Raw genomic sequence first — 20,077 nt, 5'->3', positions numbered from 1 at the left:
GTTAAGTGTTTTGTGCGTTTACAGCAAATGTTTGTATTCTCACATGGTAATGATCATGCTTCCTTTGCTATGATTTTTCAGTGTAAAAAATGAGTACAAAACACGATATAGCAAAACATCCATGACCTCACTATCCACAGTTGAAAATAGTTAACATTGGTCTCCATTTGCATTAAAGTTTTATTTTGCTTTTTGAAAAGATAAGACACTATGGTAAACTTAAAGTCCTACATATTCCTCACTGTTCCTTTATCATCCCCTAGACACAACGATAAATTTAGTGTCTCCATATTGTTTTTTTAATACTTTTACTCAGGGTGCTTGGGTGGCTCAGTCTATCAAGCATTGGGCTCTTGATTTCAGCTCAGGTCACGATCTCAAGGGTTTGTGAGTTTGAGTCCTGTGTTGTGCTCCACAGTGCCCTGTGTTGGGCTCTGACACTGCAGAGCCTGCTTGGGATTCTCTCTCCTCCTCTCTCTGTCCCTCCCCTGCTTGCTCTCTTTCAAAATAAATAAACTTAAAAAACAAAAAAACAAAAAACTCTTACTCACCAAATGTTAACATTTTGTCATATTTACTTTGTAATATTTACTGAGTATTACTTTGTCATCTTTATTCTCTCCCTATTGTTCATATATGTGAATGAATATAGATACATGCATATACACATATACATCACTATACACGCAGACACGCAGACACATGTGCAATTTTTCCCCTTAACTATTTAAGAGGTATATGCAGACATTAAATCCCTTTATCCCTGAATAATTTGGTGTGGATTTTCTAAGATTAAAAAAATTCTTTGATATAATCCCAGTATAATTAGCCCTAATACAATATCTAATATATAATCCATTTTCCAATTTTGTCAATTGTCCCAATTGGCAATTTCCCTGTATAGGATCCAATGGATTATCATACATTGCATTTGGATGTCATGTATCTTTGGTATCCTTTAACCCTGAGCAGTTCCTTAGTCAACGTTGTAAAAGACAGAGAAAGTTTATTTGGCCAGTTGTTTTATGTCACTCAATTTTCATTTGTCTGATGTTTCCCTGTAATTAGATTCAGGTTAAGCATTTAGGGCCGAAACAGTACACCTGTGATAATGTGTCCTCAGTATGTCACATAGAGTACATAAAGCCTTAGTACACAAAGCAGCCATGATGTCATTATGTCCTATGACTGGTGAAAATAACCTTAGTCACCTGTTTAAAGTGGTATCTGCCAAAGTACTCAAATATAAAAGTACTTTTTTGTCCTCTGCGATTAGTAAGTAATCTGTGGGAAACATACTTTGAGAATATATATTTTGCTCCTGAATATACTTTTACCCAATGGTTTTAGCTTCCACTGATGATTCTGAATCAAATAGTATTATGAGGTTACAAAATGGTAGTTATAATATGCATATATATTTATTGGTTGGCATTCCACTGTAAAAACTCTTATTTATTATTAGCATGCACTCAGGATTCTTATTCTAGTCAACAAATTATAATTCATTACTGTTAATATTCATTTTGATACTCAAGTTGTACCATATTTGGACAGTTGAAGCCCCTTCAATTAGCTACTAGGGTACTGAATTGGAATTAGAGGTATTGGTATGATTTTATCTGTACAGTGTTAAGCCATCCTCCCAACTCCCTCTCTAATCACCTCTTTACTGAAAGGGCTTAGGAACAATGACCAATGTATCAATGACCAGCACCCAAATCTTAATTTCTAAATAGTATTTCTCACTAAAAGGAACCAGGACTCATAGAGGAAGGTCTGAGGCAATGGAATTAGAAAATAAACCTGAGAAAATTATGTTATGCCAGAAAGTAAGAAATTGCTTTAAAAAAAAAAAGGTGGACACATCTTTTTAAAATAAAAAAATTTAGGGCGCCTGGGTGGCTCAATCAGTTAGACATCAGACTCTTGGTTTGGGCTTGGATCACGATCTCATGGTTTGTGAGTTTGAGCACCACATTGGGCTCTGCACTGACAGCATGGAGTCTGCTTGGGACTCTCTTTCTCTCTCCCCCCCCCCCCCAAATAAATAAACTTAAAATTTTTTTTTAACTTAAAAATTAAAAAAAAAAGATGGATACACTTTTTAAAATATAGTATTCCGTTTGACTTGTCCATATAGATACACCCAGATCTAGTTTAATGATTTTAACTGCTACATTGAATTACATTATAGAAATAAATCATAACTGATTTCCCATTCTGCTACTGAAAAGCATCTGAATTCTTTTAATCTAATTATAATTAACATCCACATGCCGGTTTCCTTTTGCACATGTGTAAGAATTTATCAGGGACACAAGAGTGATTTCCCCCCCACCCCGTTTTTCTTATATTTTTGTAATCAGAACATTTCTTTAATCTCTTCACCCTATTGAACGAACTGAAGAGTTCACAGTTTGAGCCCCTCTTGCTTGTTTGTTTTCCGGTTCCATTTCTAGCACATAAAGATGTTTATCATATTTTTGATGAGGGCTATGTTTTTCCTTCCTAGGTTTTTATTACAGAAAGTAAAACATATATATAAATAGATATGATATAATGAACTCCCTTGCTCTCATCACCTGGCTTCAACAATTACCAATAATTATCATGACTCATCTTTGTTCATTTATCCTTCAAATTCATGGCCACTCTGATTATTCTGATGACTTGGCTTTTTAGTTTTCTCTTTTCATGTTTTATCTATTACTGCTACAGTTTTACAGTGGCAGAGAGTACATCAAAACACCAAATCAAAGTATTATCTTACCATCACAATCTACTTACTTTTGAAATGATTCTTTCAAAATCCAGCTTTATTCAAGAGCCACTGATTTCAAGCTCCAATAATTACCATATTTTAACATTTATCCATACATAATAATACACGCAGCATGTCAGTCATGTTGGAAGTAGGAATACCAATCTGATCTTTGAAATTTATTTATGTTGCTATGTAATTTTTAAAGTGTCCATTTGTTTAATAAATATTAAGTGACTACTATATTTCAAGAATCATTTTGGGTGCAGGTACAGACAGCAGTGAACAATTAGAATAATGTCTTTATCTATAAATATTTGCATAAATATTCCTTTACTTGATCTTGCTTTTATGGTACAGTTACTAGTATCAACACCATCTCATGGATGACAAAACTTTGGTTTAGAATGATAACAGATGTACCTAGGGACATATAGCTAAGTAGTGGCTCATTAATGTACAAACAACAGAAAAGTATATTCCAGTAAAAGGAAAATTCTCTGCTATAGCTACTTAGTAGCACTGGCAAATATTCTCAAGAAAAGTTTTATCTTTTGAAGGTATATATGTCCTTTGTCAGAAAGGAATAGTTAAAAAAACTTCAGATAAAACTGAAGTATTTATTTATTTATTTATTTTTTTAATATATATGAAATTTATTGACAAATTGGTTTCCATACAACACCCAGTGCTCATCCCAAAAGGTGCCCTCCTCAATACCCATCACCCACCCTCCCCTCCCTCCCACCCCCCATCAAAAAAACTGAAGTATTTAAATTGGTTCCATAAACAAAAATAATCATCAAGTGAGATTTCAAAAATATTTACACACATGGGACTTCACTGGGTCTCTATCTTCTAAGACATTACATTTTAAAAGACAGCAGCAACTTCCAAATAAAATAAAAGTGGATATAAAAATACAATCTAAATCCAACAAACTGCCAAAACCACATACTTTTTGTGCAATGCAGAATAAGGTATACGTCAAGACAATGAAAAGACAAGCCATAGAATGAGAGAAAATATTTGCTAAAGGCATACCTGATGAGTACTGTTATCCAAAATATACAAAGAACTCTTAGAACTCAACAGTGAGAAAACAAACAACCCAGTTAGAAAATGGGCCAAAACCTTAATAGACACCTTATCAAAGAAGATACAGATGGCAAATAAGCACATGAAACGATGTTCCACAACAAATGTCATCAGAAAAACGCAAAATAAAACAACAGTGAGATACCCCTAAATACCTATTAGAATAGTCAAAATGCAGAATGCCAAATACTGGCAAAGACATAGAACAACAGGAACTCTCATTCACCTCTGGTGGAACGCAAAATGGTAGAGCCACTTTGGGACAAAAAGTTTAGTGGTTTCTTACAAAACTAAAAATACTTTTTTTTTTTAATGTTTATTTTTGAAAGAGAGGGAGAGGGAGACAGAGTGCAAGTGGAGGAGGGACAGAGAGGGACACACAGAATCTGAAGCAGGCTCCAGGCTCTGAGCTGTCAGCACAGAGCCTGACCCATGGCTTGAGTCCACGAACCATGAGATCATGACCTGAGCTGAAGTCGGACACTCAACCGACTGAGCCACCCAGGTGCCCCGAAACTAAAAATACACTTACCATACAATTGTGCTACTTGGTATTTACCCAAAGGAGTTGAAAACTTATGTCCATACAAAAACCTGATGTGGATGTTTACAGCAGACTTAGATATAACTGACAAAACTTGAATCTAACCAAGATGTCCTTTAGTAGGTGATGGATGTATAAACTGTGGTACATCCAGACAATGAAATATCACTCACCAAAAAGAAATGAGCTATCAAGCCATGAAAAGACCTAGAGGAAACTTAAATGTATATCACTGAGTGAAAGAAGTCAGTCTTAAAAGGCCCCATATTGTATGATTCCAACTATGACATTCTGGAAAATTCAAAACTAGGGACCCAGAAAAAGAGTAAGGTACAAAGTGGAATTAACAATGTTGATGATAACAATTCAGGTGACTTTGATGCATACACACACACACACACACACACACACACACGCACACACAAAAGAACTACTGTAGCCATCTTAACTACTTACTTTTTGACTTTACCATAGTTTTCTTGACGGTAGTCCCCTTGCTGAATTAACTGTTTTGTGTCAGCTAATTCTAAGGCCAAACGTTGACATCTAATTTGAAGTTCAGAATAATTTCTTCGATCTTCCTCATAAGTCTGTAAATCAAAACAATAATAAAACATTTCAAGCTAAACATAGTTGACCAAATTCTTTTTTTTAATATGAAATTTATTGTCAAATTGGTTTCTATACAACACCCAGTGCTCATCCCAACAGATGCCCTCCTCAATACCCATCACCCACCCTCCCCTCCCTCCCACCCCCCATCAACCCTCAGTTTGTTCTCAGTTTTTAAGAGTCTCTTATGTTTTGGCTCCCTCCCTCTCTAACCTCTTTTTTTAAAATTTCCTTCCCCTCCCCCATGGTCTTCTGTTAAGTTTCTCAGGATCCACATAAGAGTGAAAACATACGGTATCTGTCTTTCTCTGTATGACTTATTTCACTTAGCATAACACTCCCCAGTTCCATCCACGTTGCTACAAAAGGCCATATTTCATTCTTTCTCATTGGCATGTAGTATTACATTGGGGTACAGGTGCCCCTATGCATCAGCACTCCTGTATCCCTTGGGTAAATTCCTAGCAGTGTTATTGCTGGGTCATAAGGTAGATCTATTTTTAATTTTTTGAGGAACCTCCACACTGTTTTCCAGAGCGGTTGCACCAGTTTGCATTCCCACCAACAGTGCAAGAGGGTTCCTGTTTCTCCACATGCTTGCCAGCATCTATAGTCTCCTGATGTGTTCATTTTAGCCACTCTGGCGTGAGGTGATATCTGAGTGTGGTTTTGATTTGTATTTCCCTGATGAGGAGCGACACTGAGCATCTTCTCATGTGCCTTTTGGCCTTCCAGATGTCTTCTTTAGAGAAGTGTCTATTCATGTTTTCTGTCCATTTCTTCACTGGATTATTTGTTTTTTGGGTGTGGAGTTTGGTGAGCTCTTTATAGATTTTGGATACTAGCCTTTTGTCTGATATGTCATTTGCAAATATCTTTTCCCATTCTGTTGGTTGCCTTTTAGTGTTGTTGATTGTTTCCTTTGCAGTGCAGAAGCTTTTTATCTTCATGAGGTCCCAATAGTTCATTTTTGCTTTTAATTCCCTTGCCTTTGTGGATGTGTCAAGTAAGAAATTGCTGCGGCTGAGGTCAGAGGGGTTTATTTTTCCTGCTTTCTCCTCTAGGGTTTTGATGGTTTCCTGTCTCACATTCAGGTCCTTTATCCATTTTGAGTTTATTTTTGTGAAAGGTGTAAGAAAGTGCTCTAGTTTCATTCTTCTGCATGTTGCTGTCTAGTTCTCCCAGCACCATTTGTTAAAGAGACTGTCTTTTTTCCATTGGATATTCTTTCCTGCTTTGTCAAAGATTAGTTGGCCATACTTTTGTGGGTCTAATTCTGGGGTTTCTATTCTATTCCATTGGTCTATGTGTCTGTTTTTGTGCCAATACCATGCTGTCTTGATGATTACAGCTTTGTGGTAGAGGCTAAAGACTGGATTGTGATGCCTCCCGCTTTAGTTGACCAAATTCTTTAATGAATTCTTCTGTTATGCTGTGAATGTCCTTGCAATTACAAAAAAAATTTCAGGGGCGCCTGGGTGGCTCAGTCAATTGAGCGTCCCACTTCAGCTCAGGTCATGATCTCACAGCTTGTGAGTTCGAGCCCCGCATCAGGCTCTGTGCAGATAGCTCAGAGCATGGAGCCTGCTTCAGATTCAGTCTCCCTCTCACTCTGCCCCTCCCCCGTTCATGCTCTGTCTCTCAAAAATAAATAAACATTAAAAAAAACTAAAAAAAATTTTTTTTCAATTCTTCTGTGTAGTATTTATTTCCCCTACTTGAAGACAAATTATCTTAAACTGACAGAGTAGGTTGCAAGTTTGTTTATTTAAAACTTGAGCTCTAGTTTTCATAGAAAAAAATAGGGCAACTGCTTTGGTTACTAGAATAACACATAAAATGACTACCAATGTTAAATGGCTGTTTTTTGTTTGAGTAACCATTAGACACTAAAGACCCAGAAACAAATAAAACACAGCTGCTGTTCTTGAGGAGCTCACAACTTATAGATGAAGAGACACCTGAAGATCCAGTATCTACAGTGAAAAATAGTTACTGAAGAGATTAGTCATGCAGTTTCAGTGGTGGTATTCAGCAAAAGAAGGAATCTTGTGGCACTTGGAAAGTTCTTCTGTGTCAATCTTCCTTTCACCCACCAGACCACTATAGGAGAGCGGTTATTAGAAGGGAACATCGTCAAAAACCACAACCTAGCCTGGCTTACCACAAACCTCCTATCTCATCATTTCTCATATTCACCTATCACCCTCCAACCCTAATGAAGAGCTGAAGTTTGTAACATGGCATGCTTCCTTTAACCTGTTCTCACTGCCTAAATAGCTGCATATTATCTGAACTTTTATTTGCCACCTCCAGAGCACCAACTGCACTGTAGCATCAGATTAGTTTTCTATGTACCTCACCAGAGCGTAAATGTCTTAAGGGCAGGGCTTTGTCTTATTCACCACTGGATCGCCATCACTTTACAAGGCATTTAGTATACAGGAAAAATCAAATGAACGCTTTTGAATAAATTAGGAAATACATGAATATGGAAATGAGAGGAAAAACAAAACACAGAGACAGAGTTCCTCCTTATTTCTGCCCTTTGAACTTATCAGATCTTGCCAGCGACTGTCAACTCCACCCCCAGAACCTGTCATGATTAATGCATCCTGTTCCAAGTGATTCTTTAGTAGCAGACCAGGTAAGCGTGGCCACATTCATTCCACAAATACTGACTGAATTATTTCTATATGACTATTCCTAGATGAGGCTCTGTACACACAAAGATGAGTAAGATACTCTGCTTTTGTCCTTTTCAAACTATTAAACATAACTTTGAAATGTTAGCTCCCAAATTTCTATCCAAGGGCTGTCTGAGAAATGCATTATGGAAAAACTATCATGGTGTGTGTTTTGTTTTGGTATAATATTATGTTCTTATACTGAGAAGCTCCTCCTAAGACTGGAATGTTACTATAGTATTTATGATAGGATCATAACTGAAGATACTCTATCATATCCCCTACGGATTATCACATACATCATTTTAGGCCTAAGTCCCAGAAGATACTTCAGTTCCCCTGAAGAATGCTTTATCCTTCTAAATGCTATTAATCATGTAGCTGCTGTGGAACAGTGTATAGTATGACAGTTGGGAAGGCAAGCTCCAGAATTCACATGTCTAGAACCGAATTACCTGCAGTTAAGACTTTGGGCAGGTTTACCTCTCATGTTCAGAGTCCTCATCTACCTCACAGAGTGTTGACTATATCAAGTAATACATCTATAGTGCTTACAAAAGTGGCTAAAAATAGTATATAATCATTAACTATAAATTAATATAGTACTTCAATTTTACTTTGGCTTCCAGAGAGATTCGAGCCAAACTGATAGCTCAACTTTAAAAACTGCACAAAGACCAAACAGAATCCTGGAGGAATAGGAACATTTAAAGGGTGGCCAGAGGACAAAGAGCAGAAGGCACCTGAGGGAGTATTCACAGAAATAAAGGGTATTACACGCTATGACTGTGTACAACTTCCAGGTGAAGGCTAAAGAGAATAGGGAAAATTACTTTGTATCATCCCTATACATCCTTCCCTGTTTTGAACTCAACATCAACTTATTTGGGAAGACTCAAGCCCCAAATCTGAGTTTGATGTTTGTCTTATATTTTTCCATAGCACCTGGTTCTTTCTGTCAGAAACCCTATCATATGTGCTATGAGCAGCCATTACTTGCCTTCTACATCATAAGAAAAAATTTAAGGAGGTTTTCCATAATCCTAGCACCTAGTACTCTGCCTATTATACTAGAGTTTGCAATTAATGTCTGTGGAAAGGAGCAAAAGAGGACACTGAAGTGACTAAAGCAAAAGAAGTAAACAATATTTTCAAACATAAAGGGGCACACATAAAATTTCCAGTCATCAAACCCTAAGAGAGAATTTCCATGTTACAGCAAACCAGTTAACAGTGTCTCAATTTCCTTTTATAATAAAGAAAAAAAAGTAATATGGGAAAAATAAGAACAGTCCAAGTCACTGAGAAGATTTAAACTGTTTGACAGGTTTCTACATATCTAAAATGGAACTGATTTTGACTGCCAGGATTAATGTTATCTTTTGCCTCTTCTATATTATTCATATGAGGAAATAATAGAAGGCTATCTCCAGACTGAAAAAAGTAAATGTTATTGTAATTGCATGTTTTCTTCTCTTTCCTATAACCCTCATCCTTCCTCACACCCACCTAAGACGTGGGTTTCCTTGAAGACCTGCTTTATCTCTGTACACCAAGTAACCTTTCATAGTAGTTATACTAGAAATGTTCGCAAAAGGAACTAATGTTGAAATATAAATGGACCATGTATCACTAGCATTTAAAATAGTTTCAGATGTAGAAAAAATGACTTTAAAAGTATTTAATACATTATCAGTTTTCCAACTGAAATTACAGAATACTATCATAAATCTGCAAATAAAACACACCGTCTGAAACAATATCTATGCAACATATATGCAGAATTTTGAGACAGCACAAAAGGAGCTTTTATTCTTGATTTGGGTGGTGGATGTATTCATTTTGTAAAAATTCAATTAAGACTTTTTTTATGTAGGTTACACACATTTAAAAAGTGAAACAGGGGCACTTGGGTGGCTCAGTCAGTTGAGTGTCTGACTTCAGCTCAGGTTATGATCTCACAGTTCGTGGGTCCGAGCCCCGCATCGGGCTCTGTGCTGACAGCTCAGAGCCTGGAGCCTGCTTCAGATTCTGTGTCTCCCTCTCTGTCTCTGTCCCTCCTCTGCTCATACTCTGTCTCTATTTCTCTTTCTCTCTCTCTCTCTCTCTCTCTCAAAAATAAGTAAACATTAAAACAATTTTTTTTTTTAGGTGAAATAAGAGGCTTCAAACAGGAAAATGTTAACTGGGGAGAAGTTCTTCAAGGGTGCCTGAAAAACAGGAATGGAAAGCATGAGATGTGATAATCACATCAAAGTGGCATGAGCAGGATGAAAGTGGGTAGTGAAGAGACTCACTTTTTTTACTCTATGTATCTCTCTACAGTTTGTTTGACATTAGAAACTGAAAATGTTGGGGCGCCTGGGTGGCGCAGTCGGTTAAGCGTCCGACTTCAGCCAGGTCACGATCTCGCGGTCCGTGAGTTCGAGCCCCGCGTCGGGCTCTGGGCTGATGGCTCAGAGCCTGGAGCCTGTTTCCGATTCTGTGTCTCCCTCTCTCTCTGCCCCTCCCCCGTTCATGCTCTGTCTCTCTCTGTCCCAAAAATAAATAAACGTTGAAAAAAAAAATTAAAAAAAAAAAAAAAAAAAAAAAAGAAACTGAAAATGTTATATTATATAATGTTTTGGCAAATTTATCAACTATTAGAACTTTCAAATTTATAATGAGATGCCCTTTCCAAAAACAGCAGCTAAGCATTTTATTATTTTTTAATTTTTTATTTATTTTTTAATGTTTATTTATTTTTGAGAGAGAGAGACAGAGGATGAGCAGGGGAGGGGCAGAGAGAGAGGAAGACACAGAATCCGAAGCAGGCTCTATAAGGCTCTGAGCTGTCAGCACAGAGCCTGACGCGGAGCTCAAACTCACAGACTGTGAGATCATGACCTGAGCCGAAGTTGGACGCTCAATCAACTGAGCCACCTAGGCGCCCCAAGCATTTTATTATTTTTTTTAATGTTTATTTATTTTTGAGAGACAGAGAGAGAGAGAGAGCATGAGTTGGGGAGAAGCAGAGAGAGAGACACACACAGAATCCAAAGCAGGCTCCAGGCTCTGGGCTGTCAGCACAGAGTCCAATGGGGGGCTCAAACTCACGAACTGTGAGATCATGACCGAAATTGGACGTTTAACTGACTGAGCCACCCAGGTGTCCCACAGCAGCTAAGCATTTTAGATTTACAGAATTTCAGAGATGAAAGATAGCCTGGAGATAATCTACTACAATCTTATTTTCAAGATAAGAATATTAAAGCCTAGAGGGGTTAGAAGATGTGTCCAGGATTCCAGGGCTAGGAGAGGCTGAACTAGAATTTATGTTCTCAAATTCATACATACTTCATGCTTTTAATTTCAAGTTTCTGGTTTTTGAAGAATCAATTCTCTAGAAACTATAAAACCATTGTTGGAAGTTAATATTATTATTTACTGTTCAAATCTAGGGTGTTGAAAGCACTTTAATTGCAAATTTTATGGGTTCAAATATGGCATATGCATAAATCAGTTAATTTTGGACTCCCTTCCTTTAAAACAATTACTACACTCATTTCTTAAATACATAATAAGAACCATTTGACAAAATAACATCAAATCTAAATGTTTTCTAGAAAAAGTTAAAAAGTATTCAAAGATGCAATTAAATAGGCACATTTTAAACAGTCAAGCTGCTGTGTAAACCAAAAGGCAATTACTTTAGGTATAATGAATTTCTAAGCATCATTTAAATCTTTTGTCTTTCACACCACTTAAACTGAGAAGAGAGTGGTAACCTATGTGTCAAAATAAATCTTTAATAAATGAGGTGATCTCCTGCCTGTGGGGAGATAGGGCAGTTAAGGAAATTGGAAAGGTGATATGGTGACATTTACCTTAAGGTCAATGGTTCAAATCAGAAGCCGTTTACACTGGAAAGCAGTTTAATGAATGAGAAGAAATGGTATGGTTAGCCATTCTGGGAAAATGAGAATTCATTCCTCAGAATTCTCACAAGTTTCACATTATCTATAATCTACTCCAAGCAACCAAATATGGAAAAGAACAAGAAACCTAATTAACCTTTGACTGCTATAGACTGACCTTTAAGTAAGTGTCTGTTTTGTGACCAGAGACTACTATTTGTTGTTGCTATGATCCTCAAGAAATATATTATTTACACATTTTTTTTTACTCCTTCTAAAGTCTTAAAAAAGACAAAACTGAAGTATTAAAAGTCTACCGTGCGTTAAAAAGAAAACAAGAAGATTTAATGATTTTGTTTTACATGATAATATGATATTTTTAAATAAATGATAATAAATGATAATTTTTAATAATATCTATTTCAGCCAGTAAATTTGAATTCAAACATGAAAGCTTAAGCTTTTCTAAAGGAAAAATTAAAAAATTTAGAGGAATGACGAAAGGTAACTTCAAGTGCGGTGGAGGTTAGATTCGGATAAAGAGATATGGGTTCAAATCTGTCTGCACTGGACTTTTCTAGCGAGTCAGTTTCTCTGAATCTTAACTGCTGCCTCCACAGAGTGAGTACACTAACACATTTAGTGGTTCATTAATTTTCATGTGCCTACTACCGTAGGACACGTTATATTACTATTACTCCCAACTAGCTCATGGATCTAGCAGAACCCTCCACTGATGAACAATATGTTGTGTTGGGAAGCAATTTTTATAGCTTACATTTTATTCAGCAAACTACTGAAAGAAATTTGAAATACTGTTTTTTTTCAGTAGGTATTGACCCAAATATGATTGAATCAAACAAATTTAAATCCTAACATTTTAAATGAGACCAATTTGCTAAATTATCTTTCAAATCTCACTGATTATTCCAAGAATGTAAGTATATCAATTTAAGAAAGTATGGTTTTCAATGCCTTTCAAGGGATTTAGATAAGCATCAAAAGTATGAACGCAGTACAAAATGATCAAGATCATACCTTGCTATGAGATCAGACAATGCTATGAAACTCAAAATCAACAATAAAAAATTTGGAAAGACCATAAATACTTGGAGATTAAAGAACATCCTGCTGAAGAATGAATGGGTTAGCCAAGAAATTAAAGAGGAAATTACAAAGTAAATGGAACCCAATGAAAATGAAAACACGACAGCCCCAAACCTCTGGGATGTAGCAAAGGTGTGAAGTATAAGAGGGAAGTAAAATATAGCAATCCAGGTCTTCCTAAAGAAGGAGTCTCAAATCTCAAATACACAACCTAACCTTAACACCTAAAAGAGCTGGAAAAAGAACAGCAAATAAAGACCAAAACCAGCAGAAGAAGGGAAATAATAAAGATTAGAGCAGAAATCAATGATATTGAAATTTAAAAAAAGTCAATAGAACAGGAGCTAGTTCTTTGAAAAAATTAACAAAATTGATGAACCCTTAGCTAGACTCATCAAAAAGAAAAAGGACTCAAATAAATAAAATCATGATAAAAGAGGAGAAATCACAACCAACACCACAGAAATACAAACAATAGTAAGATAATATTATGAGCAATTATATGCCAACAAACCAGGCAATATGGAAGAAATGGACAAATTCCTAGAAACATATGAACTACCAAAACTGTAACAGGAAGAAATAGAAAATTTGACCAGACCTATAACCAGTAAAGAAGTTATAGTAATCAAATATCTTCCAAAAAAACAAGAGTCCAAGACTGGATGGCTTTCCAGGGGAACCCTACCAAATATTTATAGAAGAGTTAAAACCTATTCTTTTGAAGCTCTTCAAAAAACAGAAATGAAAGGAAAACTTCCAAACTCATTCTATAAGGCCAGCATTACTTGATTCCAAAACCAGACAAAGACCCCACTAAAGAGGAGAACTACAGACCAATTTCCCTGGTGAACATGGTTGCAAAAATTCTCAACAAAATACTAGCAAACTGGATCCAATGGTACATTAAAAGAATTATTTACCATGATCAAGTGGGATTTGTTCCTGGGATGCAGTGCTTGTTCGATATCTGCAAATCAATCAGTGTGATACATCACATTAATAAAAGAAAGGATAAGAACCACATGATCCTCTAATATGCAGAGAAAGCATTTGACAAAATACAGCATCCTTTCTTGACAAAAATCTTCAAGAAAGTAGGGATAGAAGGAGCATACCTCGAGATCATAAGAGCCATATATGAACGACCCAACGCTAATATCATCCTCAATGGGGAAAAACTGAGGGCTTTCCCCCTAAGGCCAGGTACATGACAAGGATGTCCACTCTCACCACTGTTATTCAGCATAGTGTTGGAAGTCCTAGCCTCAGCAATCAGACAACACAAAGAAATAAAAGGCATTCAAGTCGGCAAGGAGAAGTCAAACTTCCACTCTTTGCAGATGATACGATACTCTATGTGGAAAACCCAAAAGACTCCACCAAAAAACTGCTAGAACTGATCCATAAATTCAGCAAAGTCGCAGGATATAAAATCTAATAGTTTTATTTTTTTAATGTTTATTTTAGTTTTGAGAGAGCCAGGGAGGGAGAGAGAGGATGTGAGTGTGTGCATGAATAGTGGAAAGGCAGAGAGCAGAAGTGAGAGAATCCCAAGCAGGCTTTGGGATTAGCTTGGAGCCCGATGAGCAGCTCAATCCCACAACTGTGAGATCATGACCGAAGCGGAATCAAGAGTCAGACACTTAATTGACCAAGCTACCCAGGTGCCCTATTTTTATAATTTTTTATCTCTTTCTTTCCTCTTTGCCCTACATTCCATGTAACTTGTGTTTTTCTCTATTTTCCTTCATATACTTCTCCATGAGTTCATATACTCACTCGTGTGGATGCTCAGAGGAAGGAGGCGTTGCTGGTTATTAGTTTCCTGATCAAAAGAAAAAAAAAAAAAGTGGGGCACCTGGATGGCTCAGTCAGTTAAGTATCTGTCCAACCAGACTCTTGATTTTTGCCTCTGGTCATAATCTCACAGATGGTTGGGAAGATCAAGTCCTGATCCACACCCCCATCGGGCTCTGCCCCCATCCGGCTCTGCATTGACAGCACAGAGACTGCTTGGGGTTCGTTCTCTCTCTCTCTCTCTCTGCCCCTCCACCACTTGCTCTCTCTCTACCAAATCAATAAATAAAGCTTAAAAAAAAAAGTGTTGAATATTTTGTATCCAGGTTTAGTCATTTAGCAATTTACCTTGTGAAAATCCTAAATTAACTGATATTCTCCAGTTCATTCTACAAATTCCTGCACAATATTCTATGGTATAGCCTGTACCATGGTTTTTGTAACCACTTCCTTGCTATTGTATTCATGGGCATTTATTTTGTTTCCAGTCCCTCCTTTCCCCTTTCAGCGCTTGTTGCCAGAAACAGTGCTGCAATAAATCTCCTTATACAAATATCCTTTTGCACTAGTACTTCACCCTGTGGGACCTAGTCTCAGTAGTGAGGTTACTATGTTGAAGGATGCTCACGTTCCATTTTAATTGATATTGCTAGATTTCTTTCCAAAGAATGCATGTAGCAGTTCACTTTTCCACCAGCAACATGTTTATCTTTTTCCTTTAGAAAAAGGTACACATATTTATTAGGTCTTTTACATTTTTGCCCACCTGAGTTCTCGCTGATACTTTAATTTTATTTCCCCCAGTGCTACCTAGTTCGAGCATCTGGCTATTTGAATTTGCATTTTGTGAAATGCCTATTCATAGTCTTTGCCTATGTTCCTTTGGGCTTGTCTTTTTCCTATTAATTTATAAGAGCTTCAAATAATGCTAGTATTAACTTTTCATCATCTTCATTCCAATTTTTCCCCAAATGCATACTTTAAACATTAAACTTTGCCTATGCTTTATTATTATTATTATTATTTGTCTTATTCTTTTAGAGCTTTTTGTTTCCTTGTCTTGGCTGAGATTACCCCAACCTCTAGGACAGCACTGTCCAACAGAACTCTTCTTCAATGAAAAAAATGTTCTGTGTCTGTACCATCCACTATGGTACTCACTAACCACTTGTAACTAGTAAGTCTGAGGAAATGAATTTTAATTAACTTAAATTGATGGGGCGCCTGGGTGGCGCAGTCGGTTAAGCGTCCGACTTCAGCCAGGTCACGATCTCGCGGTCCGTGAGTTCGAGCCCCGCGTCAGGCTCTGGGCTGATGGCTCGGAGCCTGGAGCCTGTTTCCGATTCTGTGTCTCCCTCTCTCTCTGCCCCTCCCCCGTTCATGCTCTGTCTCTCTCTGTCCCAAAAAATAAATAAACGTTGAAAAAAAAAATTTAAATTGAAATAGCCACCTGTGGCTCTGACTACTACACTAGACAAGTGACTTCCAGAACTTAGCTACTCATACAAAGTTCAGCCCACTAACTGGCATTGGACAATGAGCACTAGTAACATCTGTGAACATGCTAACTGTGAACAGTCTTAGGCCTTATCCCAGAACTATTATATCATTTTCATTTTAACAAGATCCCCAGGTGATTTTTATTTACATTAGAGTTTAAGAAGCACTGTTAATATTCACTTAAATTAGGGATTCTTAATACTTTCTTGTGCCATGGACTCCACTGGCATTCTAGTGATGCCTGTGAACCCTTTCTTTTTAAAAATTTTTTTTAATGTTTATTTATTTTTGACAGAGAGAGAGAGACAGACAGACAGACAGAGCACGAGTAGGCAAAGGGCAGAAAGAGAGGGAGACACAGAATCTGAAACAGGCTCCAGGCTCCAAGCTGTCAGCACAGAGCCCAATGTGGGGCTCAAACTCACAGACCGGGAGATCATGACCTGAGCGGAAGTCAGATGCTCAACCGACTGAGCCACCTAGGCGCCCCCCATGAACCCTTTCTGAGACTGTTTCTAAAAGCAAAAATTAAAATTTACAGAATTATGAAGGAAACAAATCATACTGAAATAAAACTATCAAAGTATTTTTAAGAGTTATGTAATATGTCCTGGGGCGCCTGGGTGGCTTAGTTGGTTGAGCACCCGACTCTTGATTTCAGCTCAGGTCATGAGCTCACGGTTGTGGATCAAGCCTGGCATTGGGCTCTGTGCTGAGTGTGGAGCCTGCTTAAGATTCTCTCTCTCTCTCTCTCTCTCTCTCTCTCTCTCTCTCTCTCTGCCCCTCTCTCCCATTTGCTCTCTCACTCTAAAAATAAATACATAAAATAAAAATAAAAATTGCTCATCTAAAAAAAGTTATGTCCTTCTTTATGAATGCATTAAAGGTAAACTAGGCGAGGGGCCTAGTAACTACAGTAATATTGAAGTAGTGATGAGCACAACTCTATTTAAAGATTTCTGCAATAACTAATATTGTGATGAAAATATGTGATTTCTAATGTTGACAGAGTGTCATAGGTAACGGCAGTCCTACTGTGGTTTTTGCTTATATCTGTTATTGAATTAAGAGCTAACTTTTAGTTAGAAGTGAAAATAATTTTTCCATACCACCTGAAGGCATGTGGACCCGAAGAATCTGTGTTATTGTTCAACTAATGGCCTAGATTTTCTTCTAAAAATTTTAATTCAACAGGAATTAATACTGGTGAATGGTATAAAATGTGAGGACACCTTTTTTTTTCCCCTTAAACAGATGAATATCCAGTTATGCTAGGACCCTTACACTAAATAACCATTCTTCTTCAACTGAATTAAACTACCACTGTTGTGGAATATAATTAGATCTACTTCTGTATTCAGTTCCACTAACGTTTGTTTGTTTCTATGCCAGTATCACATTTAGTTTATATATTAATTTTGAAGTATATAGTGGGATCTTAGTTGGACTAGTACCTCAACTTTCCCCACCTCTCATCTTTTTTTCTTCACATTTTTCTTGCCAATTCTGAGACACTTATTTTTTCGTATAGACTAATTTATCCAATCCCAATCCTTGTACAACGTTTCTCCTCTCTACCAAAAAAATAAAAAACAGAGGCACCTGGGTGGCTCAGTCAGTTAAGCTTCTGACTCTTGGTTTTGGCTCAGGTCATGATCTCACAGTTCATGGGATCGAGCCCACGCAGGGCCTGTTTGGAATTCTCTCCCTCTCTCTCTCTGCCCCTCGCCTACTTGCAGTCTCTTTCTCTCTCAAACTTTATAAAAATTAAACAAAATAAAAAACAAAAAACAATAAAAGTATTGGGATATAAACTAACTGCATCTGATTAATATATTAATAAGAAAAAAGTAATAATTTTATGATCTTAGTCTCCCTCCTAAAATATGGTGCTTCCAAATTCAACACTAAGATTTTACAGTTTTCTTCATAGAAGTCCATTACCTTCCTTGCAAAATGAAATATTTTTCTCCTGTGCCCCTCTATAGCAGTTATTGAGCAGTTATTTCTCTAAGCCTAGAGAAAGACTGATTATATATTAATCTTGTATTCAGTCACAATATCAAATTTCTGCATTAATTTCAGCTGTTTTTCAAACATAACACAGAAAAAATTTTAAAATCTCCTTTCAAATTTATATATGGATAGTTTTTTTTTCTTAGTGCATCTGCTAAGGCCCTCCAAGACCATGTTAGTTAATAATGAGCAACCCAATCTGTGTTTGGTTACTGATGTTAACAGAAGAAGGTTTTATTGTTTTGCCATTTAGGATAAATATTTTTTGGTTAACATTTTGTTTGTAAATATTTAAGTGTCTTTAATAGGAATAGTTGCTAGATTTTAATTTATCATCTTTTATCATCTACTTATACAACCATATGATTGGTTTTTCTCCTTCAACTTGCTAATGTAATAGATTATCCCTTCTATCCTAGAATATACTTTAATCATAAAGTATTATTCTCTCAATACAATGCTAGAATTCATTTTATTTAGAACTTTTGCATGTGTAGTAGTAAGTAAAACTGGCCTATAGATTTGTTCTGTTTTGTTTTTGCACCATCTTTCTCAGAGCTTTCCATCTTTTTCAATAGTTTGGTGTAGTTTAATTAACTGGAATCAGCTCTCCTTGTGGAAATTAGCTGTGAACCTATCTGGGTAATCCATCTGTGAACCTAGTAATTTCGTCAGTAATACATCTTTACTCACTTTCTAATGCCTCTATAGTGATTATTCAAGTTCTCCACTTCTGTTGATTTTAGTCATCTATATCTTGTTGGGACATTTCACTTTTCTTTCAGGTTTCAAGCTTATTACCACAGAGCTATATTTTCTTAACATACAATCATTCTGTACTCCTTGTTTTTCTTTCTTTCTTAAAATGACTACTGCATGTCTTTATTTTTCATCTTTCTCTTTAACAGTAAAGGCATTTTAAAGCTCTAGATTTTCCTCTGGCACAGCTTTAAATGTCTCAAGGATTTTGATGTAAAATGTTCTCATTTTCATTGTTTTGTTTTACTTTCTCTTTGATCTAGAAGATATGCTGAACTTCTCAGTAAGTTTATTTCCCCCACCTTTTAATTATCTCTAGTTCTACTAAATTATGATTTTTAACAGGAACTATAAAATCTGTACTTAAAATGTGGTCAAGTTTATACCTGATAGTTTTGTAAACTTCCTAGTGACAAAAAAAATTCTGATTAGAGAACATTGAGCTTTGTATATAGCAACTAAATCAAAATTATTGACTGAATTAATTCTTCTAGTCCTTACTTTTTTTAATCTATTAAATCAATCTACTTCTGAAGAAAGTAGATTATAAACTTTCCCAGCATTATTACTTCATTAAGTTGTTTTTCTAAAAATTTTTTCTTTATAATTACTGTCATTCGATATGCAGAAGTTGATGACTATAAAAAAATCATCTTTTATTATTTTTTGTTAATGTTTTGTAGTTTTTATCTTAAATTATACCATATCTGATATTAATATTACATTCCTGTTGTCTTTTTTCATAATTGTTAGCCCATCCCTTTATTTTTCAATCTTTATCAATATAAATTAAGCATTTTCTCAAGATAAATAAAACTGTGTTTAGTTTTAAAGGTCAACATAAAAGTCTCTATTTCAATAGAATACTATAGTCTATTCTTCAGCTTTCTGGAGGCAAGGGAGATTGTATTCATCTTATTTGGGGTGGCGGTAGGGAGGAATTCATAGATTTTTACAGACTAACGTCTGCCAACAATTTTCCTGATCTTGCTTAAGGCTCTCTCACACTGTCTCCAGGCTGTCACCAGGCCAGGGGAGAAACACCCCAAACCTGCTTATCTCCAAGATGGCCTCTATCAACTTCTTCCCTTATATGTGGCAAGCTATGACCCGACTGAGAAATGTAGTCTATTCCTCTTAGACTAAGAATATGCGGTAAGTGATGTTCTGAGACTTCATAGTTAGGTCCTAGGAAGCCTTTAAGTGTTGGCCTGAGTTTCTTGAATGCTTGAATGCTCACTCTGGAGGACTCTAGTTGCCTTGTGCTGAAATAACCATGTTGAAGGTTGCCTAA

At 36.4% G+C, this 20,077-nt stretch overlaps 1 protein-coding gene across 2 annotated transcripts in view; it reads right to left on the bottom strand.

The window, feature by feature from the left end:
• PIBF1 (progesterone immunomodulatory binding factor 1) overlaps positions 1 to 20,077 on the bottom strand; it is a 207,848-nt gene that overhangs the window by 164,419 nt on the left and 23,352 nt on the right. For both annotated transcript variants that reach the window (XM_047080639.1, XM_047080630.1), the window contains exon 6: positions 4,863 to 4,996. In XM_047080639.1, the coding sequence (XP_046936595.1) occupies positions 4,863 to 4,996 (134 nt within the window). The remainder of the gene's footprint in view (positions 1 to 4,862; positions 4,997 to 20,077) is intronic.

The sequence above is a fragment of the Lynx rufus genome, unplaced genomic scaffold, assembly GCF_022079265.1.
Source record: "Lynx rufus isolate CCGP_SWC_20201006 ecotype Redwood Valley unplaced genomic scaffold, mLynRuf1.p SCAF_1, whole genome shotgun sequence".
NCBI classification, from domain to species: domain Eukaryota; kingdom Metazoa; phylum Chordata; class Mammalia; order Carnivora; family Felidae; genus Lynx; species Lynx rufus.
The sequence above is the reverse complement of the archived record's forward strand: the minus strand, read 5'-3'. Positions and strand labels throughout refer to the sequence as shown.